We start from the raw sequence: 27,283 nt of genomic DNA on the forward strand, positions 1-27,283 counted from the left end.
AATTTGCCGACAGGGTTAAGCATATACGTATTCTCGGGCTGGCTAGTTTGGCTATGTCCGTGCGCTTGCTGACAGAAGCGTTGCTGACGCCACAGAAGATCACAGTGTGTCATACGGCCATCGCGCGAGCAAAACGAGATCACTGTAAGCCTCTAATCTGTGTTGTGCCCAAAACCACGTCACGCACCTGGCACGTCCTCTTCGTTGAATGTGACGTTCACGAAGTGTGGAATGGCCTCCTGGGCCACGAATGTGACGTCATACAGGCCACGGCTGCGGGCGGCCACCTGAAACAGCAAAGCATGAGGTCAGCGCACGTACTGAATGGCTCGCTCCGGGTACGAACAGTTGCCGAAATAAGAGCAGCCTGACGCCCTCCTCGTCAGCAATGCTCAGGCACGTAGCCAAGATTTTTCTGCGGGGCTAGATGTTTTCTCAAAATATTTTCATATGTTCAAACATTTTTTCCGAAATTTTGAAAATCTAAAACGAATCCCTCCGAAATTCCCCAGTATCCCCTGGTGTAAGCTTCATGGCTCATGTGGACGACGTCATTGCACCACGGCCCTACCCTTGGCTACATCGCCGCCACTGCCAAAGACACATTGACAGCACGTGGCTGAAGCGGACCTACAAGCCTAGCAGGTCTTCAAGCATCAAAGTACTATGCCAAAAAGCGCACGCCCAGTCCTCTTAACAGAGCAGCCGGCGTACAGCGCGTGGTCCAGGCGGCGCGCGTCGCGGCCGCCGTGGCCCCGACTGTGACCGGGGGGCACTGACCTCGGCGCGCACGGTGGCCTTGCCGGTGGTGACGACCAGCTCGAGTGTGCCCTCGCCGGCGTGGGACGCGTCGACAGTGAAGGTCACCGGCCGGCCCACCTGCAGCGCGACGGCGTCGTCACACCCACACGTGACGTCACTGGTGAGAGGGACCGAGCGGCCGCCGCGCTGGCGCGTTCGTGGCAGGAATGAGGCGTGATTAGCTGCACCTCGAGGAAGTTGTGGAAGCAGTTCACACCTCTGCTTTCAAGATTCGCAAACGATTCCCAGCTACGCCGGACGCTTAAATTGTGAAGCTCAAACGCAAGCCATACTCGATGTGTTATCTCAAGCCGCAAAAAAGCAAATACGGAATGCTGCTGAGAATTGTTTCACATCTTACAACAGCAATCAACGACGCAAACAACATGGGCCAGATAAGCTGGGCTAAACCAACGACTGCTGGGTCATCTCATTATCCGTTTCTCGCATTGCCCAAAGCGCACACACGCACAAATGGTGCGGCCCGGCCAGAGCGCCGCCACCTGCGCGCCGCTAGCTGCGCGTCGCCGGTCCGGCCCGCTGTCCGGCCCACCTTGGTGTTCTCCAGGCCGGTGACCACCACGCGGCCGACGTCGTAGATGTTACAGGTGAAGGGCGAGCCGCCGACGGGCTCGCCGTCCATGACGACGCTGACGGTGTGGGGCCCGACCTCTGCCGGCTGGAACTCGGCGCTGTACCGGCCGCTGGCGCCCTGCTGCAGCCGCACCGGCACCGACGCCCCCGCCGGCGACGTCACTGCGGGGCGCGCGGAGGTCAGGTGGGGCCAAAGGAGATCACAGAAATACAGGGTGTCCTGCTGCAGCCGCACCAGCACCGACGCCCCCGCCGGCGACATCACTGCGGGACGCGCGAAGGTCAGGTGGGATCACGGGAGGTCACAGAGATACAGGGTGTCCTGCTGCAAGGTCAGGTGGGATCAGGGGAGGTCACAGGGGACACGGGACACTCCTCTATGACACCACTGAGGGACACAACTGGCTATGGTTACACGTCACGGGGGCGGGTAGCCAGGGTGGTCGGCGGGCGGGATTTGACCGTTGTAGTTACACCAAGATCGGCCGCATACTGCACCAGGGGACATACAGGAAATTAAGACCTGTCTATAAATCATGCTAATACGTTTTCCTGATGGGCACCACACATTACACAAATAAAGCAAATAAGCCAGACCAGTAGCGTTGAATAGCAGGAAAACTGCAACGCTTTCAGTCTCCTGGAAAACATGGTTATACACTGATGAAGAGCTTCATGACAACTATCACTTTCTTATGAAACTGCATCAGGTCATAGGTGTGTTTTCTGTCGAGCAATCTAGCATGCGGAGGACACCCTAACTGACCGAAGCAGCCCAGGTGGGCGACAGTCAGCCACTCAGGGCTGCCAGCTGGGGGAGAGGGAGGGGGGGGGGAGGCGGAAGATACGAGTGCTGCTGGGTGGAACGGCGCGCATGCGAATGAGCTTTCGATTGCGGGACGTGCATTCCTGAGGAGACCACAACAGAACGCAACGCCACTACAGCGGCTAATCAACATGACCACACTTTCGCCGGCCAGATCGGACCGCTGGCATCATGAGCTTTCGCTTTGCTCCCGGTATGTGCATAAAGGTCAGACTTAACCATCGTTGCAGCAAAGCCTAGTGCCAATGACGCCGAGCAAAACAGTCGCAGTCACCGTCACAGGGTCCAACATGATGCAGGGCTAAATGTGACGCGCTGATTTGGATTGCGACAGTTAGACAGAATACCAAAGGAACGCAATGATTTTTGTATTATTTATGCCGGTTTCTGATTTGGTGAATGCCGTTTCATTGCACGGCGTACACCGCCGTACAGTCAGACAAACGCGGTACCGCGCTGCAGGTCTTATTGGATAACAAATGAACACATTAAACGGTCCAAGATATTGCTTACAGCATAGTTTGAAACGGTCATTCAACAGGTTTAACGTACTTTCTACGTGGGCTGCAAACTAAAACTTGTATAGGTTGATAACACTGGGTTGAAAGACAACATTCATGAATCATGCACGATCTACGTTTGCTGGAGATGGAACATTCTGCTCGAGATGGAACATTCTGCTCGAGATGGAACATTCCGCTGGAGATGGAACATTCTGGTCGAGATGGAACATTCAGCGGTACATTCAACGCTGACATGAGCGCACAATATGGAACATTCCTGTAATCCACGCACACACAAACTAACATGCTTTCCTGGACCAAAGCAGATTCTGAGCACCAGTACTACAAATGGAGGCTAGTGACAACATCGGAATGTATTAAGGTGGTATCTTCGTATATTCTGGATGGGAAATAACATGAAGTGTCTGGTTCATAAGTAGGCGCAATCGTTCCCGATAATGCTTCTCGAATCGACTTTTAATGTCATCTAAGCCACAGTCAGCTAGAGCATCACCTGTGAGCCCAACACATCAGCTGATAAAACACAGCAAATCTGGTGGCGACATGCTCCCACGCGCCGCCTGAGGGTCGCGAGCCGGGGCCCTGCACATGACAGCACAAGCTAAAGACGACGTGTACCGCATCAATGATCATCGAGGTACGGTCCCAGCAAGAGAGCTACCGACGGCAAGAGATTCAGGACGGAGGAAGCCTATTGGCATTTCTCCGTCCTCACGGCCGGCGTCTGACTCACGCGACTACGTCGGTCTGCCTGACCACCTGCTCCGCCTGCGCCGCGCGCACTCACGCGAGCTGCGCCGAGCGTGCTCCTCAGCCCAGCGCGCGGCTCCCCTCCAGCCTCCTGAGACGCGGAGGATGGCCGCGTCGCGCGCCGCTCGCCAGACCCGCACCGCCGGCGTCCGGTCACACCTCTCCGAGAGCGCGGCGCGCGCCGGCCGTGACCGGACGTCCCCGTCCGGCTCCACGCGGGTACTACCCGGCGCGGCCCGGCGCCGCCGCCCGGCCCGACGCTTTCCCGCCAGCTGCCGGCGCGGCGGCAGCGGCGGCCGCACTTTCTCGCGACCGCGGCGGGCGGACCGCCGGCGCGGTATGCATGCCCGCCTGACGAACGGACGCCGCCGCTTTCTCGGCCCGTCACCGGACGCCGATGGCGCCAGCGGCTGACGCGAGGACGGGTGACGCCAGCGCCGGCGGTGGCGGCCGCAGGAGGGAGAGGGGGCAGGCCTCCCGGACGGCGCCCGAGGCGCGGGCGTGCGGCCGAGCCTGGTTACATGTGCTCGGGACGCGCTGGAGCGGCACGAGCGCCCGGTCCGTGTCACGCAATGACGGTGCTCGCAGTGACGAGTGTGACGCAATCTAATGGTGGACACGGCCGCCGGCATTGTCTCTGGGGGCTCTAAGGGAGAGGTTATGTGCGTAGCACAGCGCTAGGAGCACTTACATTACAAAACACGGCTATTCCGTTTAGAGCGATTGCCTGGGCATCGCCGTCATAAGACAAGGCTTTTCAGGGAAGTACGGCATGCTAATGATCTCTCTTATCACAGTGGTGTGGTCATCCGCATTGTTGTAGCGCTTGACTTTCCCACTGACCATTTGGCAGGCAGCGTTCCGGCCGGTCTTCGCTGCGGAATGACGAGCGATACGTGTCGCAACTCTGCACGCCCGTCCAAGGAATGGCCAACTCATCGCCTTTCGAATAGCAGCCGGACGCTGCATTCACTGCACTCCGGTCAAAATGGTCAACTGCCACGTCTTACGTCAAGGCAGTCGCTAGAAAGTTCGATTGCGCATCCGAACAGTCACAGTTTTTCAAAGAAAGTCACAAGCCTTCGCGTTGCAGCTGGTGAATTTTCAGGAATTGAACAGCTCTTTCTCAAAACCAGTAGCATGCACTCATCGCGTGACGTGTTCAAGTCATTCCCACGAACATGGAGAGCCTCCATACACTGACACTGACACTGACACTGGTGACACTATCGCCGATGGGCGTGACGGCGCGCCGTTAGTCCTTACGTTAGTCCTTGTCCGTTAGTTAGGTAAATTACATTTCCAAGGCTGAGAACATGCTAGTAAGAAGCAGGCCCACCCCCGTGGCACCCGAACAATTTGTTTCTTCTCACGCTGACACCGGACCTCGGCTCGTTCGTTCCAGCATGCCTGATGACGACACGAGGAGCGTGGCCACCAGTCCGCGCTATAACTCCGGTGAGTCTGAAGCCTTTGTCCCAGGCAGTTTGGTGCTGTTGCGCCAATGTGGCGGACCGTTGCCACACAAACCGAGCCACTGGGTCTCGAATGTGGGCCAGGGTAGTCATTCGTTCATCGTATTGTTCTCCGTAGCCGATTCGTTCTGCCTGGTTGGAGGGAGTCGGCTAGCCTCACCAAACTGTCCGGTTTATGGTCACCAAAACAGCCTCATTACACCTAGTTTAAAAATAATGAAACCAACCCAGGCAGTGAGCCGCGTACCGGTCTGCGGGGAGCCAGCCATAGTGGCTGTCGTCTGATCCCGCAAAAGCTAGGCTGCGGCACGTGTTTTTGTCGTGATCGCAGGCATGCTTGTTTGTTTGTTTTTGGTCAATTCAAGGCGTAGATCGGGCACCTATGTCACATGAAAGACGTCTTGTGGAATACGTTTCGTAGAATTCTCCGAAAATGCTCCTGGAAACAGCTGGCCGTATGGAATAGTACGCCAGTCACCACGTAAGAACGAAATTATTTTCATAATTCTGGAACTTTCATACTTCACACACGCGGTCCGAAGCGATGCCAACTAACGCACCAGCCATCTTAATTGCAGTTGCGCATACTTTTCAGCTTAGGGAGGCTACGTCACCGCAGAGATGGCAGCTTGGCACAGCGCCACCGACCGAGTTAAAGAATCGACCCGCTTTTAGGCGTGACGTCATACCGGAAGCCAAACGAAAACGGAAAAGCGTCACATGAAAAACGGAGAACGTCGTGCAGAAGCGGAAACGCCTGATACGCTCAATATTCGTTTCGTGTAGACGGGGCGATCACACCCGCTGAAGCTAGCCTCAGCAAATTTCAAAACGTCGGGATCGTTGAGCAAAATGATGGGATCAACAGACGATGGGAGATCAATGTTCAACAGCCTGTGAGGCCGATACCGGAAGCTCAACCAAGGATCGCTATGGATGGCCAATGCAAATGTGCGTTCAGTTCTGGATTTTGCCAGCAAAGCTTGAGCATAAGTCACTCAGGTCCATTTACGACGGCTGGAGCAGGGACGAGTTTAGACCATGAGTTTTACTTTTCCCCTGTCGAACTCAAAGTAATCTTGCCAGCACGTCTGACTGCAGCCGTAACAACACGGCATGATGTCACCAAGCCCGTCCAATGACAATGCTGCCGGGACCTATTGCTGCTGTACCGAGTAAGGACAGGTGGACAGATACTGCACCTTCAGTGCCCAGAATCTCGCGTTCCTATTCGCGTTCCTGCCCGCGTTCCCGCCCGGGTTCCTGTCCGCGTTCCTGTCCGCGTTCCCGCCTGCATTCCTGTCCGCGTTCCTGCCCACACGACTGGGCCGCAGATGGCACATGCACCAGCATGCCTAAATACAGCCCTCATACCCCCCCTCTGTCCTTGGTTACCACGCCGAGTCAACAGCATTGTAAAGTCGCGCCAGTCATCTGATGCCTTCGTTGATATCGAAATATATCGACCATGATCGATGTGGTATTGTTTAAAAAAGGAAAACGCTGAGACTACGATTTTCACAGCATGATATCTGGAGGCAATGCTGACAATTCACCATCTAGCACAACGTGTTGCGGACAAAAGTTCGCATAGAGAAAAGATCGTAATGGCAAGGTGTTTCGTAGCATAGACATCGCGTACCTACTAAGTTCGTTAGGATAAAGTAAATAGGCGATACAAAGCACGTAGGTGATGAAAGCTGGTTAATTGACGTTTGTTAACGCTCAAATGCTCGGAAGATAAAAGGTTGCATAAGATGATTAACTGGTAAATGAATAAATTCGGTCGTCCGGAAAAAGGTTCGTAACGAAAATGCGTGCGCGCGAGCATATGTTTAGTGTAGGACAAAAGTATAGTACGGCATATGTTCGTATGCCAGATTAGGTGTAAGTATATCAAGGTTCGCAGCGGGGAGAGTTCGCCAGGGAAAGCTCGTGGAACAAAGAAGCAGTCTGCGGAAAAGTTCACGTGCCGATGCATCAGGTAAGTAGCTACACAAAACTCATGAGGAATATTTCTCAGCGATAATTTCGTTTGGCAATGTACGTGCGTAAAAAGGTGCATGCAGATACGTACTGCACGTAAAATGCAGATGCCCATCTTTGGTATTGGGCGTCAGATGAGGGGTCATTGCGGGGCCACCACATTCCGGACACCGAGGGATGGGAGGGCGTAAGGGTTGGCGGTGGACAGCCAGCTGACAGACGCGGCGAGAGGCGGCTCCCTTGTGGAATGCGCCGGGCATAAGCGCCGGTGGTACGGGCTATATAATTGGTTATATAAATTAAAGCCCAGTCCAGAGAATAAGATGTACTCGCTGGACCGACTTTGACACACCCTCTCCTATGAGGACCTTGTTTGTTCCCGACCCAATATATCCAGAAGCTGTCGTTTTTAAACTATACGCCTGGCAGAGTTAGAAATAACACAATGGAATTTCACGCCTTAGAACATCCCACGGAAACCTAATTTCGAAAAAATCTGAGGAGAGCTGACGTTACATAACCATATGAGTGTATGCGCATATGAGTATTATTCATACAAACTTGCAAGCATTGATCACTGCTTGCAATTTTTTGCGCATATACTTTTGTCAAATAAACCCCATCAGTTACGAATCTTTCCGTGTGTGCATCTACTTACGAACAATTGATACGTGGTTCATGCATACGAACCTTTTATGCATTAACTCTGTGCGTGAAGTTTTTATGCTCCAACTCTGTGTCTCGAGGAACTTTTTGTAACTACGAATGTTTCACACGGGTCCTTCATACCATACCGACATTTGCTTACGACCTTTGCGCACGTCCTCTTGCCATTCGAACGTTATACCTTAAGTTTGTTGGGGAGGCAAACAAACGAACAAACACACATTTGTTACGAACAACTGTGCACCGGTATTACGCATGCGTCCTTTTCCGATACAAACTGTCCCAAAACCAGCACAAACGAGCTAGCGCCAAAGGCAACAGCAGTGCGATCCCTCTCCGGCCCTCTGAGCCGCTGTGACGTATGCGCACATCTGCGTTTGAGCGCCCTCTGGTGGCCGCTGCGTCACAGCCGAAGAGGCGCTCCACGCACCACCACTGACCTGTGACGACGCACTCGGTGACGGTCACGCCGCGCGGGTCCACGGTAAAGATGGCCGGCCGCGACAGCGGCGACATCTTCAGCGACTGGCCCGAAACGACCACCTGCGAGGAGTCCGTGATCTTGCAGGTGAAGGGCGAGCCTGGAAAGGGACAGGAGCGTTAATCATACTGTGGACTCTTACGGTGACGACGCATTCTGGAACATTTCAAAGTCATATTTGCGCACTATATTGTCGTGGCGGTAGCCGGCATCTCAGCCACTGATAGGTGCATCCCAGCATATGACCACTGACCGCTGGTGGCTCAAATACTGCAACATGCTGAATGTGCATACACACAGGAGGTCCTAGGCGGTTCGACACTCATCAGCGAACACGGAAGGCCGCTTGCGTTTCAGAGTCGGACAACGGCGGTTCTCACACACGGCGGGCGTGTATGGACCCGCAGGGCCGGCCACAGCCGTCGAGAAGGCCGTGAGGCCCTGCAGGGGGCGGCCACAGCCGTGCGAGCAGGCTGTGAGGCCTGCAGGAGCAGCAACACGTCCCAGCAGGCTGTGAGGCCTGCAGCGCCGCCACAGCCGCCCGAGCAGCTGTGAGGCCCTGCAGGACAGCCACCAGCCGTCCCAGCAGGCTGTGAGGCCCTGCAGGGCCGGCCACAGCCCGTGCCTCTTCGCTGGAGACCGGCAGTCGTGAAGGCCTGCAGGGCAGCCACAGCCGTCCGAGCAGCTGTGAGGTCCTGCAGGGCCGGCCCGTCCGAGCAGGCTGTGAGGCCCTGCAGGAGCAGCCACAGCCGCCCGAGCAGGCTGTCTGGCCCTGCAGGGCCGGCCACAGCCGTACGGCAGGCTGTCGGCCCTGCAGGCCGGCCACAGCCGTACGGGCAGGCCGTCTGGTCCTGCAGGACCGGCCACAGCCGTGCGACGCCGTCGGTGGCGCGACACTCACCGGGCACCGGCTCGCCGTTGAAGCGCACGCTCAGGATGTGGTTGGCCGACTCCTGGGGCTTGAAGTTGACCCGGAAGCGCGCGTTGCCCTCCGACTGGACGTAGTTGGGCACGTTGCGGCCGTGCACGGACACGATGATCTCCAGGTTGCCGGCGCCCGCTTGGCTGGCGTCGACTGTGACGCGGCACGGCGACGGGGTCAGCTCACAGCGACAGCTAAGTCGGCTGACGTTGGTCACGGGTCAGGTCAGGGAGGCACGGGGCGACTGGGGCAGCAGCCCAGGTCACAGCACCAATAAGTCTGGTCAGTCAGGCGCCAGGTCATGGTCGCACTGTGTTAGACCTCACGTCAGGTCACAGGCGGCGCATCAGGATGGAGGTCATCGATTCAGGTCACCGTGTCACCGAGTTTGGTCACAACCATAACAGTGATACAGCGCTTGTGGAGGTTTGGGCTGAGTCTTTCTGTGACTGGTCGTGCGTCGTCGCCGTGCCAGGCCGCGGCACTGCCCGAGGCGGGTGCCAGACCCGTCAGCTCCGGTCACGGGAGAGGGCCATTTCGGGCGATAGTCCCGGACCAGCGGGTAGACCCGTCCACGGAGGGCAGCGGCTCGACAGTGCTACACTGATGGACTCTGCCCGCCCTAGGGGAACCCAGAAGCAGATTGGGAATGGGTTGGCCTCGATGTTAAGCCTGTGAACTATCATCGAGCCGAGTAGGGAAGGTCTAAGAAAACAAAGTGCTATTATAAAAATGGCCGCACCACGCTGTTACGCCGCAGCGTGAGGGCTTTGGAATGTGGAACCGCATAACGCTTCCGCACTGCGTTAGCGACAAGGACATGCTGAGTCAGCGACTTCTCGTGCTCTATTCGTTCACGTTCTCGCGCCATGTGAGCGAAAGGGAGTTATTTATGATGCCTTTTGCTGGCTCATGGCGTAAGTTCCGTCACGATTTATCACGGACGGTCTCACCGGCTGGTACTAAAGCATGCTCTGAGCCTTTGCCACCATGAAGAACGAAGAGAAAGGTTCACTCGCCTCGTGGGCTAGATTATTACATGATCGCGTAAAATCATTAAATCGCAGACGTTTTCCGTACCAATTCGTAAAACATCCCGCTTCGGGTTATTAACCGATTCCTATCAGGCGCCATCTGTAGGCGAGGAGGTAATTCGCAAAAAAGACTGGGACGCATTTTGTCTTAAATGAGTATTGCAACGCTAGGTCCTTGCATTTTAAACAACACACAAGACCGTTGCGAAGAAGGCAAACCAAATGGAGTTCAGAATGCGCAGCACACAAGTGTTGAATGAAATAACGTTCGAAACAAAGATTCCCCCATGAGTCAAAGATGCACTATCTTGCTTTTGTCCCAGGGGACCGATAGCTATGAACGTTTATCTTGTCCGATTACAACTCATTAATTATCTACGCCGCAGTCGTTAATCTGCCATTAACGGTAGAACGACCATTTTAGCGTCATTCAAGCGTGCAGCCAACTCTGAGCGGTGAAGATGTACCACGTCAACGAAAATGAATGCTTGAGATTCGCCAGCATTCTCGATCCCTAATGTTGTAACAGAGAGCGGAAGACATAAACAGCAATTACTGCATATCTACTCAAACATTTGCCACACCGGCCGGTGCTATCCTCACATGCAAGCGTTTACCAAGGTGCTTCGGTTCGAGTGACCATACAGTCCAAGCAGCCGAAATAATAACAGGATGAGCATTTCGGGCAGACTGAACTTGAACTCGTTCAAACCCTGGTCAACAGCAGCGCAGGGAATGCACTATCCAATTTATATCAAGTGATGAGAAGAAGGGACACCCCCTGGCCAGGTCCTACTGCGACTTCCACACACGACAGCGGTGTTCTGATTGACCTCTGGACCCACGAGCCACCCAGCGTCCCGGAGCACTCTGGTGGGGTCCGAACACTCCGGGAAGGCCACCGCACGACCAGCCGGAACTCGGGGGAGGGGAGAGTTAGGGGAGGGGGAGGGCTCGGAGCACGGCCGGGCACTCACTGCAGAAGTAGACGGGCTTGCCGACCACGCCGTTCTGCACGTCCGTCACCTTGACCTTGTTCACGTCGTACGCCTTGACCACAAACGGCGCGCCGGGGATCAGCATACCCCCAAGGCGAACCTCGACGCTGTGATCACCTGCGAAGACGCCGCCACTTTAAGGACAAGCACGGCGTACGGTGTACTCAAACAACATCTTCCTCGCATGCCAAAATGGTTGGAGATTAAAAATGACGGCACTGAATACAGGTGTCATGGACACTCTTTGAAAGAATTATTCGTAAATCTAACATTGCAAATGCAGGTTGCAGCAGCTGCGCATATGTCCTGCACGTCTATTTTGCACGCTGTAACGCTTTCCCTGTAAGGCAGGGTGGTAGGTCTAGAGGTGACGTACCGACTTCGGTGGGCGTGTACTCCACCATGGCACGGTGTTCGTCCACGCTCCACACTTCGGCCGTGACAGGGCGCCGCAGTGGTGACAGGATGGTGACCGCCAGGTCGGCCAGCTCCTGACGGGAGGAGAACATACAGGTCAGCTGAGACATCACACACAGATCAGCGGGACGGGACAGTGACCATGAGGTCGGCCAGCTCCTGACGGAAGGAGGACATACAGGTCAGCCGAGATATTACACACGGATCAGAAGGACAGGATGGTGACCACGAGGTCGGTCAGCTCCTGAAGAGTAGAGGACATACAGGTCAGCTGAGACATCACACACAGATCAGCGGGACGGGAGAGTGACCGTGAGGTCGGCCAGCTCCTGACGGAAGGAGGACATATAGGTCAGCCGAGATATCACACACAAATCAGTGGGACAGGATGGTGACCACGAGGTTGGCCAGCTCCTGAAGGGTGGAGGACATACAGGTCAGCTGAGATATCGCCCACGGATCAGCGGGACAGGACAGCGACCGCGAGGTCGGCCAGCCCCTGACGGGAGGAGGACATACAGGTCAGCTGAGACATCACACACGGATCAGCGGGACAGGATGGTGAACACGAGGTCGTCCAGCTCTCACCAGCTCAGCACGAACAGCTCAGCGGAGAGGGGATGCCGACCTAGACCTGGCAACTGAGGCCCGTTGACAGCGGGTCAGCGGTGGCGGATGCTTAAAAATGCGTCGTGAAATGTAAAGGAAACGTTATTAACCATATTGGCGGGTCCGAGTCTAGCTTCAAAGCTCATGGCCTAACGCCACCACGCAAAACTAGCTTTGAATTTCGCAGTGCGATCTGTTCAAGGCTGCGAAATCACGTCCCTATGTTTTACTGAGCAAAAACTATGGCGAGCGGCTCCGCGCCGCGGCTGTACTGACGTGCGTGCCCTGGGTGTCGATGTTGAAGCAGGTCTGGCGTCCGACGGGCACCTTGCCGACGCCGGCGCCGGACACGGCCACCTGGGACGCGTCCATCACGGCACAGTTGAACGGCGAGCCTGCCGGACGGCGCCAGCCGCGGTCAGCGGTCCACCGTGACACGGAAGCGTCACGCACGGCCCAGTGGCGAACAACGGTCACCGGTCCGGTGTTACAGGTGACATGTCTGCAACACGCTTGCGTACAGATCGGTCGCGGCGCAATGGGAAGCCTGCAGGACGGGGAAAGGCGGGATAAAGAAGGGTAGGGTGGACGAGAACGGAAGAAGGGGATGGGGGAGAGGGGACGTAGAAGAAATTTAAGCGGTGGTGCTGTCACATGGCGCTGCACATCTCGGCTCCAACGCTCCCTCCATTCGAACACTGAACCATTGCGGCGGACGGCTCTCGCGACCTGCGTCGCCCAGCCTTTCAGCGGCCAGTGTACCAGATGCAAGCCAGCATTGGCGCCCACCAGGGCCTCATCGGACGTGGGCCACTCACCTGGCACGTTCTCGCCGTTAAACTTCAGCTCCACTTGGTGCAGCTTGGCCTCCTTGGGCGTGAACGAGATGGCGTACTTGTGCTGGCCCTGCGACTGGGCCGACGTCGGCACCTGGCCGTTGTTGACCGTCACCTCCAGGTTACCCGGCCCGGCGTTCATCGTCTCCACTGTGGAGGCGGCGTCACAGACCCTCACCCACCGTTACACAGCCTGTCACACAGCTCGTCACAAGCCCGCTGCGCGACCGCCACGACACCCATCAGACGGCCCGTAACACGGCCGTCATAACGCCTGTCGTACGACGCGTCACACAACCCGTCACACAGCTGTCGCGAGGATCCGTCAAGTGCGGCACCCGCCCGTACGGTGAGATGTCGAGGCCCGACATCACGCTCCAGCGCACCGTCCGGCTGCTGATACTCCACGCCTCCAACTGCTAAGGTCATGGGTGCCGCAAAGTACCGCATAACTTCATGGGGAGTTCACGAAGGCGTGGATGGAGAACGATATTTGACATAGTTTGATGTTAAAGCTCCGTTAAGTCTAGGACGGTTAACTTGCGCGGACTTTGAAGCGACAACATTTCAAATCGGTATCCGCGCGTCGCAAGTGGCCATCGTGCTTAAAAGGGCACCATGTCGACTGAAACCATTCCATCAAGAATTAAGCCCGAGCCACAACTCCGCCCACTCACCGATGAAGGTGACGGGTCGGCCGACCACGCCCTTGGTGACCTCCTTGACCTTGATGGCGCTGACGTCATACACCTTGCAGGCGAACGGGCTGCCGGGAATGGGCGAGCCGACCGAACGCCACGTGGATGCGGTGCTCGCCGGCCAGCCGCGGACTGAATCCACAGTCAGGCCGCCGTCTCCGTCATCCTTGACTTGGGTCGGCACGGCCAGCCCGGTGGGGCCTGGCACATTGCGTGCGGTCAGGTCGGGTCAGGTCGAGGTCGTTACGGAGCCCCGGGCGGCGGAGGCCGGGTTAGTGCTCCCCGCGCCTCAGTCGGTTAGCGGGCGGTGGGGTCGGGGCGCCGGCCCCACCGCCCGGTCCCGTCCGTCCCGTTCCGTCGGCACTGTTCGGTTACGGGCCGCATGGCCAGAGGCTACCAGCCTAACCTTACGTCTAAGTTGTTATGTGGTCGTGCAAGGTAACATCGATCCTTCGGTACGTTATACCCATTAATCACAAAATTTATCAGCTCGGTGCCCCCAGGCGAAATTAATGTTCCGTTCTTCGCGACCACAGCGCACGCAGTCAAACGTAATTACGGCAATGAAACAAAAGCGGGCAAACGGAAGGCCCCTGACCTTCGACCTCTCATGCACACGCGGGTCAGAGGTCGTCGGAAAGTGAGCGGCAAAATGAAAGCAAGTGAAACGAGGTTTCGTGGGCCCATGAAACAAGCCGGAAGCAGCTGGCTAGCGATGGCAGCCGAAAGAAAAGTCATTGTATCTCATCAGGAATTTGTCGATGTAAAGAAAGGCCCAGTGAGGAAGCACACACCACTTTAAGCCATGTATGTCTTATAAATGAACATATGATAAAAAACATTGTCAGTCTCCAATCGTCCATGCACTAAACTACATTCACATGCATCCAGTAAGCGTTAGTAAGCGAGTGTTAGTGAACTTTAGGGGAACTATAACGACCTGGAAGAAGAAGGAAATGCTTCTATTAGAACCAGGTCTGCAAATCTTTCAAAGTCTAAGCCGCCATAATAGCGGGAAATAATGTACAGGCTCGAAGGACAAAAACGTACAAGCTTCAGTGCGGTCGCATTGGTGGCAGGCGATTGTTTTGTTTTGAATCGTGCGCCGCAAGACATTTCCGTGCGGCGGTGCCTGGCGTGAACACAACGAAAACCGCAGAACATCCGGTGAAGCAGACCTCCACAGGAAAGTTAACCATAGGACAGGTGAGGTGGAAGTTAACGACAAAAGTAACGGTGAGACATCGAAGACAAAGATTGCGAGTGCACGCTCCGAACCGCCCGGCAGTGCCACGTCCAGACAGCCATCCCGGACAACTCGGGCCGGCCGGCCTCTCATGGAGGTCTCTTCGCCGCGAAATCCACGCAAAAACGAGGTCTCACCGACTAGCGAAAGTGGCAGCAAGAGCCTCGCCGGGTGGCGCTGCACCCGCAACTGACCGCAGCTGACACAAGTCGGCGACCGGCACGCGGCGTGAGCGGCCGCAAACTCACCATCGACGTTGACCTCGACCTCTTCGACGTTTCCAGAGACATTGCTCAGCGTGAAATACGACGACTTGCCCCACGGCAAGTCGAGGCGAGAGACGCGCCTTTCACCACGATGTGGTTCGGATCGGACTGTACGTGCGCCATGAACGGCGGAGCCTGTGGACAAGGCGAGCAGTCAGTGGCGGCCACCTCTCATCACTAGACGGGGAGGTCACCAGCAGCACTGTGACACGGCCACCTCTCATCACTGGACGGGGAGGGTCACTAACAGCACTGCGACCACGGCCACCTCTCATCACTGGACGGGGAGGGTCATTAACAGCACTGCGATACGGCCACCTCTCATCACTGGACGGGGAGGGTCACCAGCAGCACTGCGACCACGACCACCTCTCATCACTGGACGGGGAGGGTCACTACAGCACTGCGACACGGCCACCTCTCATCACTGGACGGAAGAGAGCCACTATCAGCGTCCTGACACGGCCATCTCTCATTGGATATGGATGGGCCCACCAGCAGCACTGCGATACGGCCACCTCTCATCACTGGACGGGGAGGGTCATTAACAGCACTGCGACACTGTCGCCTCTCATCTCTGGACGGGGAGGGTCACCAACAGCACTGCGACACAGCCACCTCTCATCACTGGACGGAGAGGGTTACCAACAGCACCGCGACACGGGCCGCCTCTCATCACTGGACGGGGAGGGTCAGCAGCAGCACTGCGACACGACCACCTCTCATCACTGGACGGGGAGGGTCACTAACAGCACTGCGACACGGCCACCTCTCATCACTGGACGGAGAGAGCCACTATCAGCGTCTTGACACGGCCATCCCTCATTGGATATGGAGGGCCACCAGCAGCACTGCGATACGGCCACCTCTCATCACTGGACGGGGAGGGTCACCAGCAGCACTGCGACACTGTCGCCTCTCATCTCTGGACGGGGAGGGTCACCAACAGCACTGCGACACAGCCACCTCTCATCACTGGACGGAGAGGGTTGCCAACAGCACCGCGACACGGCCGCCTCTCATCAACTGGACGGGGAGGGTCAGCAGCAGCAGTGCGACACGGCCGCCTCTCCATCACTGGACGGAGAGGGTCACAACAGCACTGCGACACGGCCACCTCTCATCACTGGACGGGGAGGGTCAGCAGCAGCAGTGCGACACGGCCACCTCTCATCATTGGACGGAGAGGGTCATCAACAGCACTGCGACACGGCCGCCTCTCATTCACTGGACGGGGGAGGGTCAGCAGCAGCAGTGCGACACGGGGGCCACTATCAGCGTCCTGACACGGCCATCTCTCATTGGACATGGAGGGCCACCAGCAGCACCGGCGCACCGCTGCCGAATTCGGAGCTTCAGTGCATCTGTATATTTTCTACAGACTTAAATGGTTAACGCAAGCAATTTTTTAGCGGCCCTGGCACTGCCTGTGGTGACTGTCTAACGCTAGCACTAACTGGCAGTGTGGTGACCAACAGTTAGCATCCCAAACATCGCAACCCTCAGAGAAGACGTCCTCGCATGACTTTTCACACGATCTTACACCTCTCACAACACTCACGCGGAGCCATTCCCCCTATTTACTCCCAGCGTGACACAAAGCCCGCATGGCAATGCCGCTTTTGCAGACACAGTCCCCCTCGCACTCCACGCCGCGCCACGTACCGGGGATGGGCTCCTTGTTGAAGGAGATGTTGATGGTGTGGTCGACCGGCTCCAGGGGCACGAAGCTGACCCCGAAGCGGGCCGAGCCCTGCGGGTGCACCTGGGTGGGGATGTTTGCGTCCCCCGGCGCTGATCGATATCTCCAGGTTGCCCTCCCCGGCCTCGCTGGCGTCCACTGCGGGTGGAGGGGCGCCAGAGGTCAGAGCACAGACAAACTGCGTGCCGCAGCTGAAGACGACAGTCCGAGTGGCAGAGAAGCGTGCGCGGTCAGGCATGACACTGCAAAGTAACCTTGACTTGTGGAACAAATCGGCCCACTCCGTTGATTGGCAAAGTTCCGACATGTACTGGCCGCATTAGGGCGGCCGGCCCGTCATTATTTGCTCGTCGGCCATCAGCATTACGAATGACCGGCCGTGAGAACTGTCTCCGGCCCACGGTGGCGCGCTTTCCCGCGCGGAGTGGCGCGGGCGGCGGCACCGGACCGCAGATGGCGCGCCATGCCAGCTGTTTTTGCCTGCAGACGGCCGGCCCGTGAGTCCGCCGGAAGGATAACGGGCGCCGGCCGGATGCGGCGGCCCGTGACGGCACGGAAGCGGCGGGCTGGCGCGCCGGCGCGGGGCTCGCTGGCGCAGGGGTACCGGCAAGGCACCCGGATGGTGCAGGAGTACCGGCAGGGGACACGGTTGGTTGCAGGAGTACCGGCAAGGGACACGGCTGAAGCAAGAATATCAGCTAGGGGTCCGGCTGGTGCTGGTATACTGCAGAGGGCTCCGGCTAAAGCAGAGGTACCGGTGAGGGGCCCGGCTGGCGCAGGGGTACTGGCAAGGGGTCCGGCTGGAGCAGGGGTTCGTTCCGGGAAGGGGCCCGGAAGGAGCAGGGGTACTAACGAGGGGTCCGGCTGGAGGAGGGGCACTGGCGTGGGCTCCGGCTGAAGCAGGGGTACCGGCAAGGCACCCGGCTGGTGCAGAAGTACCGGCAGGGGACCCGGCTGGAGCAAGAGTACCAGCCAGGGGTCCGGCTGGTGCAGGGGTACTGCCAAGGGGTCCAGGTGGAGCAGGGGCTCGTTCCGGTGAGGGACCCGGAAGGAGCAGGGGGTACTGGCGAAGGCTCCGGCTGAAGCAGGGGTACCGGTGAGGGACCCGGCTGGTGTAGGAGTACCTGCGAGGGGTCCGGCTGGGTCTGAGGTATCGGCGATGTGTCCGCTGGCGCAGGGTTGCCGGAGGGGTCTCGGCTGGATTGGAGGCACAGGCGTGACGGGCCGGTTGACGGGGGTTCCCACACAGGGAGACTGACTGACGCAGGGACGTGGACACGGATACACTGGTTTGCAGACGCCGGTATTCAGAGTGATATATGTATGATGATGCATGTATGTATGTACGTATGATGTATGTATGATGATGTATATGATGTATGATGACGTATGGCGACTGCGAGCTTCCGCAGGGGCCTTGGTGCGGTGACGACCGATTATCTTTGTTCGAGCGCGGCTGTTGGTAGCAGCGGGAAGTCGCCGTGCGGAGGCGACGGGCGGCAGTGCGTGATCAGGGTTCGTGTACAACTGTCAACAACTCGGCGACCACTCCCAAAGCCAGCGGCAGCAGCCACCAGTGAACAGCCGAGTCACGGCACGTGCGATCCGTCACGGAGCAGAGCCCCTAGCCAGCCTGGGCTTCCCCGGGCCGATCTCCGCACGCTGTGAAGACCCGCCGCCGCGGGCTGTGACGGCCCGCGGCGCGGCGCCGGCTCGTGGGGAGCTCGGACGTCCGATGCGGTTCCGATAGGACCGCCCCGGCGGCCGAGGTCAAACCGCTACGGTGAGTGGCCCTTTGTGTGGCCCGCCCACGCACCGCCGTCCGGAGAGGCGAGGAAAGCCTCTCAAGGACAACGGAGCCTTTCCACTGCAGCGGGCTGTTCGTTCCTTCGGAAGGTAACGGACCACTGCCAAACAGGATGTTTGTGCAGTGTATAGCATGCGAGAGGTCAATTTTACCGCGTGAGTCATCAGCACCGAGACCCCGACTAGCTCCTGACCTATTTGACCGACAACAAGCGCTAAAACCCAACACCGGCGGAGCCCCCGACACCACTATTGACGTGAGTAATAGTCCGGAAATGCCCGCAGTGTGTGCCGATGCGCATTTTTCGTGAGCCAACTGCGCCACTATGCACAGGAACGTGCATTCACCCGATCGCAACGGGCGGGCAATGCCCCGCTGAACACGATCGGAAAGCCTGCAGCCCACATAAGCCGATCGAAAAAACAGCCGGCCTCTGCACCAAACATTGCTCGTGTTTTCCTCATTCCAGCGGAGGGACACGAAACCGAACAAACAGAGTGCCGCGCCCGTGCCTGCGCCGTCCCAGCGCCCCCCACTCCGGTGAAGTGACCACCTGGCCCCAGCACGCTTCCCTGCGCCCGGGGGCGCGCGCGGGCCACCACCCCTGCCCGCTGCCGGCTGCGGCGGCACCCACCTGTGAACTGCAGGCTCTTGCCGATGGCGCCCTTCGGCATGCTGGTGACGGTGACACGGCCCGTGTCGTACACCTTGCAGGTGAAGGGCGTGCCGCTGACGGGCGCGCCGTTGTACTCGACCAGCACCGTGTGCGCGCCCACCTCCAGCGGCGTGAACTCGGCCGTGAAGCCGCTGCGCACGTTGCCGGTGACCTTGACCGGCAGGGTCGAGTGGGCCGGGCCGCGCACCGACACGGCCAGCTCGGCGTTGCCTCCGCCGTCGATGTGGATGAGGAAGCTGGCCGGCTGCTGCACGGGCAGCAGCTCCAGGTGCCGCAGGTTGACCGTCACGCGCGAGCTGCCCTGCACGCGGCACACGAACGGGCAGCCGGGCACCGGCTCGCCGTTGAACTTGATGTCGATCGTGTGCGTCTTGGGCATCTCGGGGCGTGAAGGTGACCAGGCAGCGGCCGCCGCCCAGCACCTGCACGTGGTTCGGCACCTCGCCGTCGTTGATGGAGATCTCCAGCTGGCCCTCGCCGGCTTGGCTGGCGTCCACTGGCGGGCACGGACGGGTGACGTCACATTCGTGCATCACCAGCAGATGGCGTCACCCACCCGGACACAGGCAAGTGACGTCACCCATACACTCCAGCTGGTAAACGATGAATAGCGAAATGAAAGGCCACGACAGCTGGCCAGCATCTCCAACGGTGAGAGGTCATACCCTGACCGGTTGGCCTCCGTTGGAAGCGGAACACAGACACCATCACGAACAAAACGTTGTTGAAAAGCGATGGATAGTTAAGCGATCATCCGTGGGTCAAATCAAGATGACCCATTTCGCACTGCGCGGATAAACAAGCTTCAGGAACCGTTGTTCACCACACTTCTGTTGACCACGCTGCGCAGCATATTCCGCGTGCCGCCCGCTGTACCCGAAAGTCAGCCGGCTCTGTGGCGGGCGTAGCGCTTCCGCGTGCCGGCGGCCCCGTTGGCAGCCTCCTCAGGCCCGCCCGCCTGCGAGGGCCGGCGGCGGCGGCGGCAGGGGCACTCTGCCCAGCGCGAGGCTCACCTCTGAACTGGCAGGTCTGGCCCACCACTCCCGTGGGAACGTCCGACACGCGGATCAGGCCGGCGTTGTATGCTTTAGATACGAACGGGCTGCCCGGAATCTGCGGAGGCACGGCAGGGGCGCGGCTCAGGGCGGGCCACGGGTCACGACAGGGGGCGGGTCACGGGTCACGACAGGGGCGGGGCTCAGGGCGGGTCACGGGTCGCGACAGGGGGCGGGGCACAGGGCGGGTCACGGCGGGGCACCACGTGCCACATGCGCACGCTTGCGAACCGCGTCATACACGCGGATCAGAACAAATAAACTGGCGGTGCCGTGGACGAAGCCGGCTCCGGGTAATCCCTGAGATGCATGGGGGGATTGCAGCCCACTCAGCGGTGACTCAATCATTCAAGTCGAGATGATTCCATTCTTAAGGCCTTATAACGCGAGCGCAAACCGTGCTATTTCAAAACACATGAGCATGAGGCCCACACGGAGCAATAATACAACCATGGCGTCCAGTATGTCGCCATCTGCAGCAAAGAACTGGGTGTACACACTCACTCACACCCAGCATGTGAGCACCACACGCACGCCATCGGACCGCGGCGTGAATGTGTCAGCATCACGCGAATACCGAACGGCAGCGATAAGCAATTTCACGGCGACCAGCCCAGCCACTAATTCAGACCTAGCCATCGAGTGGCCGACAACCATGAGAACACACGTCACCTAGAATAGACGCGCTCGCGCCTGCGGCCAGGAGGAGCCGCAGAGCCGACCGCGCCGTCCACGCGACCACACTCACCGGCTGTCCGTCGACATTGACGTTGATCACGTGACTCCCCACCTCGGAGGCGGAGAATTGACACTTGAAGATCCCACTGGACGTCTCTGTCAGTGTGAACGGTACCGTCCGTTTGGACGGGCCTGCCGGCGGAGGCGGCGGCCGGTCAGCGTCGCGGCGAGGGCGCGGTGACAGGCCCCACCCGCTTCTGACCGCGGCCCCCTGTTCAACATACGCGCACGCTGCACCAGTGTCTGGAGCCCGTCGGAGTCGGGAGGATCGCAGTGGTCCTCGTGACGTGGATTATGTAACAGCGGCGCCACGGCACGCCTGCTGGCCGCCGCGCACGACGCGCGCCTCAGCCGACCCGTGGCGTCAGCGGTCGGACGTTTTCCTGCTTGAGCAACTAGTGAAGCAGTGGTGGGTCCCGCTTACTTCAGTTCGAAAGCAAAATTTGCGTGTGTGTGTGTGTGTGTGTGTGTGTGTGTGTGTGTGTGTGTGTGTGTGTGTGTGTGTGTGTGTGTGTGTGTGTGTGTGTGTGTGTGTGTGTGTGTGTGTGTGTGTGTGTGTGTGTGTGTGTGTGTGTGTGTGTGTGTGTGTGTGTGTGTGTGTGTGTGTGTGGTGTGTGTGTGTGTGTGTGTGTGGGTGTGTGTGTGTGTGTGTGTGTGTGTGTGTGTGTGTGTGGTGTGTGTGTGTGTGTGGTGTGTGTGTGTGTGTGTGCGTATGAACTTTCCAAAATGACACTTGTTTTTCGAGACGTATCAGCACTAGGCACTAGGGGATGGAAATGGTTAAACCAGTTTCATCATCCATAATAAAGGCGGTTATTTGATTGATGTAACTCACATGATGAATTTGTGATTCTTAAGATTTGTGTCATGCACTGACGTTCTCGTTTAAAACGATGATATCAGTACGTGAGTTCATGTCATGATTCGTAAAAAGCTTGATGTTGTCACTGCAGCGAGCAATTCCCTGCCGACCATCAGCGCGGCCCGCATGGCTCTGTCCCTCGTCGGTCGTCATAAACGCGCAGTGTCTCGCGTTCTTAGGCTTACGACTCCATGTCTGTTGCCTTCCCGGCCACTGGACCGCATCCACCCTCTGAGTCTAACAAAAAAAAACCAGACCATGCTGCTCCCCCCCCCCCCCCAAGAAGGGGTTCGCGCATCGCGGACGAATTGACAGTGCACCACTGGCTGGCCGCCTGCCAGCGGCGTCGGCGGGGGCGGAGCCTGCCAGGTTCCCGGATGTTGGTCTGGCCCTGCTCCGTCGTTCACCGGAAGAAAAAGGCGCCGCGCCCCGCCCCGGCGGCCGGCTGACCTTCCCGGCCCGAGGCCGCGCGGGGCCGCCGCGCACGTGATCCCGTGCCGTGACCAGACACGTGCCAGTACGTGGCGCGGGGCGCTGCGGCGTCACGCGCCGAAGCACGGGCGAAAGCGACGCGGCGTTGTCGGGATGGCGAGATCCGGTGCGGTGGCTCCGCGAGAATGGGATGGGGGGGGGGGGGGCTCGGTGCTATGTTGCGTTATGCAACCACGTGATGCAACGGAGTGACCATTCCACGGTCTGTAGCGCACAAACCGCCAACTGTCTGCATTGCTCAGATAATCGCCAATGTGTCACACTTTGCACAACTCGTCACCGGTTATCTTACTTGAAAATCTCAGAGCTTTCACCCCAGCTCACAAACCATGACGGAAGATTTGCGCGTAGCCGCATGGCAAAATTTAAACTATGCATGACAGCTGCACATATCGCCATTCTTATCAGTCGTTTGTTTCTATTTTTGGCTGTGATCCTGAACCGCAGGGGAGACTGGGACGAAGTGTCACCCCTGCTGTACCTAGTCATTGGGCTGCAACGAATTCTCATGGACAACGTTGAAACTGTCATAGCGTTAACGGTATTCGTCGCATATGTTTTCGGTCTCACACATGCCGTTTAAAGACGTAATTGTTGCTACTGTGTCTATTCCGCTGATGGGTTCCCATCCCTGCGACAGCGAGGGCACATTAGTAACGTTCCGTCAGACAAATTAGAAGCACTTGCCGCGGATGGTTAGCTTTGAGCTGAAAACGACACCACGGCGTGCACTTAATAGGGAATATAGTATCCAGTGGCGTAGTCAGGATTTTCGCCCGGGGGGGGGGGGGGAATTGTAGCCATAGGGAGTCCTTTCTGCCAAGGAGTCCACTGTGCCCACAATAGGCGGCCCATTTTTAGGCTGGGGACGATTTTGGGCTCAGGATCTCATTTTGACGCCTCAAGGGCCCGAATTGCCCTCTGTCACGATAACCTCCCCGCCCGTCGGCGAGGCTCCCTGCCCTCTGTTACGTGACCTTCCCGCCCGTCGGCGAGGCTCCCTGCCCTCTGTTACAGTGACCTTCCCCGCCCGTCGGCGAGGCTCCTTGCCCTGTTCTCTACAACGAGGATTGGTGATCGCTGACCAGCCCCACCCGGCAAGGCTTCCTCCCCGCCCCGCCATGCGGTGAAGACCAGTGGTCAGTCCCACGTGAAGACGGAGCCCTCCTACCCTCTGCCCCGCTACCCGGCACGTGCAGACACTGACCGACAACGTCGACAGAGAGGTCCGCCTTGCTCCTGCCCGGCGCCGAGATGTCAATGGAGGCTGGCTTGGACGCCGGAAAGTGTTTGAGGTGCTCGCCCAGCACCTGCAGACCGCCGGCAGCGTCCATGGCGGCCACCTCCACCTCCCAAGGCGAGCCTGCGGGGCGGACGAACCTCCGTCAGCGGACGCGTCACCTCGGCGTCACAGACGGCGGCGGTGCGCGGCCTCACGGTCGGTCCGCGGCGAGTGGGCCAGCGGCACACAGACACCGGACACGGGTGGATACAAGGCGGCAGCCGCGGGCGACGTCACGCAACATACCTGCAGCCATCATCGCTCGTTTATCAGCCATAGACACTGCGGGATACAGGACATCCTGCTCTGCATTATAATCACACATACACTCGAGGTTCGTGGGATCAAACAGCTTGCATCTGAAAACCCTCATAGATAAATTCCATATCACGAATCCTTTAAAATATGTCGATAAGCAGGCCATTCTTTGCTCATTGCTATCAAAATCCGGCGGAAAGTTCCCTTCTATACCTCTCATTAAGTCCTTGACAACGTCGCGATGTTTTTTACCAAACCGCGTCTGCTACATGGTGGCTGTATTTAAACGCATGAAGCAAAATTCCATTCTAAATGTGATCCATCATAATACAGCCTGATTAGGCATATCAATTCACCGCCGGCGCAGCCCCACTGGCGTGATCTTTATGCGGAAACTGCTTGTCACGCCAGTGTGACTAACGCCCAGACACCACTTAGTTTGATACAGGAATGCATAAGAGAAGATAGGAAGACATAAGACAAGTGGCAAGATAACTTGCGGGCGAATGGACACTTCCAAAAATTACTACACAAACCTCTCTCAAGACAATCTTTCATACACCATCGTATTTCTAATGATGGAATTACGTGGAAAGCGAGAGGGTATGGTCCTGGCACCCCATCACTGCCCTCAGTCTGCGAGCTAGCCAGGACGTGCACAAGGCTGAGCCCAGCGGAGCGGCGGGTCGGTCCGGCCGGGTGCGCCGGCGCCCGGGCTGGACCAGCTGGGCGGCGGGTCGGTCCGGCCGGGTGCGCCGGCCCTCGTGCCGGACCAGCTGGGCGACGGGTCGGTCCGGCCGGGTGCGCCGGCGCTCGGGCCGGACCAGCTGGGCGGCGGGTCGGTCCGGCCGGGTTACGCCGGCGCCCGGGCCGGACCACGGCCGCTGGACCGTGGGATCGGCGCCCGCCGCCGGCCTGGGAACGGCGCTGCCCGCGTGACGCCGGCGGCGCCGTCGAGGCAGCGCCGCTGGCCGCCGGCTGTCGGCCGCACCGGTCCCGCACGCGGCTGGGACCCGCGCCGGACCCGCACCCAAAACCTCACAACCAGCCGAGCTTTGCCGAAAAGTGGGAACGTAAATGGGGATTGAGAACTCGGTATTTCCATGCAACACCACGGCTTAGCGTCACGTTTTCAGATGCTGGGCTGCAGCTGCAGCGCTTAAAAGAGCAAAGTTCCGCATGTGAGCCTGGCTACCGCCCAAGGGTTTGAGCCAGTGTGATAGCCTCACATTGAGTCTGGGCGGCCGGCTGGATAACGTTTGATTCGGACTGGCGTGTCTAGTCATGCCGAAGAAGAGTATTCAGTACACGTGTAGGCCCGCCGAAGGCGAGGATCCAGGCTAGCACGTCTGATCCTAGCGGTGTTCTGCTCATGACCGGAATGACGGAGCGGAAGGAGGCTGGTCCATCGGTCCGTTAGCATGAGGCAATCGTCGCTCCCTGGAAACCACTAGGTTTCTGGCATTCATTTCACTTCTAATAATCGACTAAATACCGAATCATACCGCCGGTGATAGGGAAATGTCATCACGTCATTCCTCAGTGACTTTACGTATTTCTCGCAGCTATGTACACATCGACAGGAAAGACAAGCGGCAAGTCACCGCTTATTTTACCACTGCTTTACTTGCCGGACACTTCTTGTTTGAACTCTTATTTCAAGGGCATTATTTGGTGTCGCGTTAACTGTTAAAGATACCGTTCTTTTCACATAACTTAGTTAAGTCCAGAAACACGCAGGCCAGGGTGGAAAACGTCCAACGGCAGCAACACTTTTCTGAAAATGGTTTCACGCATACAAAATGGCGCCTCAAGACGTGCGCTATCGTCCGGTATGTTCTGTAGAATAAACTGACGCCACGATGTTCATCTTAAGCCCGCAAACACAAATTAAACCCCCTTAGAACATCTAGCGATAAAAAATATTTTTCTTTTGAAGTATTCTAGTACTTAGATGCACTGCCATAACGTTAAACTGCTCTTCACATGGGATACGTAATTTTTCTTAAAATTATTAAGAAAATTAATTGGTCCTCACTGTGGCATCGCAAAGTGTCTCTGATTTACTGTTGGATTTATTTGGCAAGTATTGAAAGTTGCACTTTCCGGTATTATTTGCTATCAATCTGGGCATGCCATGACCAGTTAGGTAGCTCTAATAGCGCTCTGGCTTGCTAGCAGCTGAAATAACTGCATGAGACCCCATTCTGCTTCAGGACGGAAACCCGTGCAATCCCGAAATAATCCCAAGTGTACAGGTGCTAAATTGAGTTCGACGTTCAAAATCCGACCGGGCATCCAAAGCTCCAAAGCTGAACGTCGTGCCCTTAATCATGTCACGGACAAAAGGCCGTCTCAGCGCATAAAGGGGTGAAAAAATAGATTCTCTGCCGGGTGAACAAGGTTGGTGCCATTAAAAAAGCGTTCGACTATTTTGGTCTTGTCAAAGACTAATGAACCACCTATTTTTATGTGTTTCGCCAGCCAGTACTCCAACATTCCTACGGCTACTGATGTGCCCTTCGTGATTTACCATTTAGACAGAAGCCCCTTCTTAATAAGCCTCCGGGCCCTACTTGGGCCCGTACAAGTACAAATCTCGCATAGGGACCTTTGCCAAACAGCCGATATAATTCAGTCGGGCGTTGAGATAACTATATCAGATTTCATCGTGCATACCAACTGCATGAAAACACAGTGCGTTGTGCGACTATCAGCTCCGCACGAGCTGAATGAAGCCTCGAGGGGCCAACGCGAGTGGGCGGGCTGGGCGGCCGCGCCGCTGCTGACCAGCCAGCGGGTGACGCAGTAGACGCCTCCTCGCCGGGCCGGTTACAGACATTCCGAGCCGATAGCATCATTGCGCGCGGCAGCCGGGCGGGCCGGGCGGGCCGGGCCGGGCGCTGTCCCACATTCGGGCGGCGCCGGAGCCGGTCGCGGCAGTGACACGGAGCCAGGCGCAGGTCAGAGGTCGGGTGCGGCGCGCGGCGGCTCGGCGCGGCCGGCTGGCTAACGGACCGGCTCTCCGCCCGACCGGCAGATGGCCGTCCGCCCGCGTCTGCAGAGCGACGGTGACGGCGGCGGCGGCCCCGCCCCGGCCGCAGGGGTCCCGCGGCCGGAGAGGGCCCCGCCCCGGCCGCAAAGGCCCAGCGGTCGGAGATGGCCGGGTGGCCCCGCCCCCACCAGGCGGCGGCCTCCGGGAGGGCTGAATGGGCCTGAGCTACGGCTGCGGGGTGCTCTGGCGCCTTGGTGCACTGTCATTATGGCCCGCTTTATCGAACA

General features: G+C 57.9%; 1 protein-coding gene across 1 annotated transcript in view; it reads right to left on the bottom strand.

Annotated features, from left to right (window-relative positions):
- The window catches only part of LOC119096317 (filamin-A-like), a 58,900-nt gene that overhangs the window by 12,657 nt on the left and 18,960 nt on the right, over nt 1-27,283 (bottom strand). The window contains 21 exon segments of the mRNA XM_037219157.1: nt 188-287; nt 781-879; nt 1,355-1,557; nt 8,063-8,203; nt 9,005-9,178; nt 11,037-11,174; nt 11,434-11,548; nt 12,360-12,478; nt 12,902-13,069; nt 13,597-13,708; nt 13,710-13,756; nt 13,759-13,818; nt 15,112-15,184; nt 15,187-15,264; nt 16,781-16,909; nt 16,911-16,969; nt 19,273-19,699; nt 19,701-19,810; nt 20,328-20,427; nt 21,118-21,239; nt 23,669-23,824. Of these exon segments, the coding sequence (XP_037075052.1) occupies nt 188-287; nt 781-879; nt 1,355-1,557; nt 8,063-8,203; nt 9,005-9,178; nt 11,037-11,174; nt 11,434-11,548; nt 12,360-12,478; nt 12,902-13,069; nt 13,597-13,708; nt 13,710-13,756; nt 13,759-13,818; nt 15,112-15,184; nt 15,187-15,264; nt 16,781-16,909; nt 16,911-16,969; nt 19,273-19,699; nt 19,701-19,810; nt 20,328-20,427; nt 21,118-21,239; nt 23,669-23,824 (2,730 nt within the window).

This window comes from Pollicipes pollicipes, unplaced genomic scaffold (genome assembly GCF_011947565.3).
Source record: "Pollicipes pollicipes isolate AB1234 unplaced genomic scaffold, Ppol_2.1 Scaffold_4295;HRSCAF=5057_pilon_pilon_pilon, whole genome shotgun sequence".
NCBI classification, from domain to species: Eukaryota; Metazoa; Arthropoda; class Thecostraca; order Pollicipedomorpha; family Pollicipedidae; genus Pollicipes; species Pollicipes pollicipes.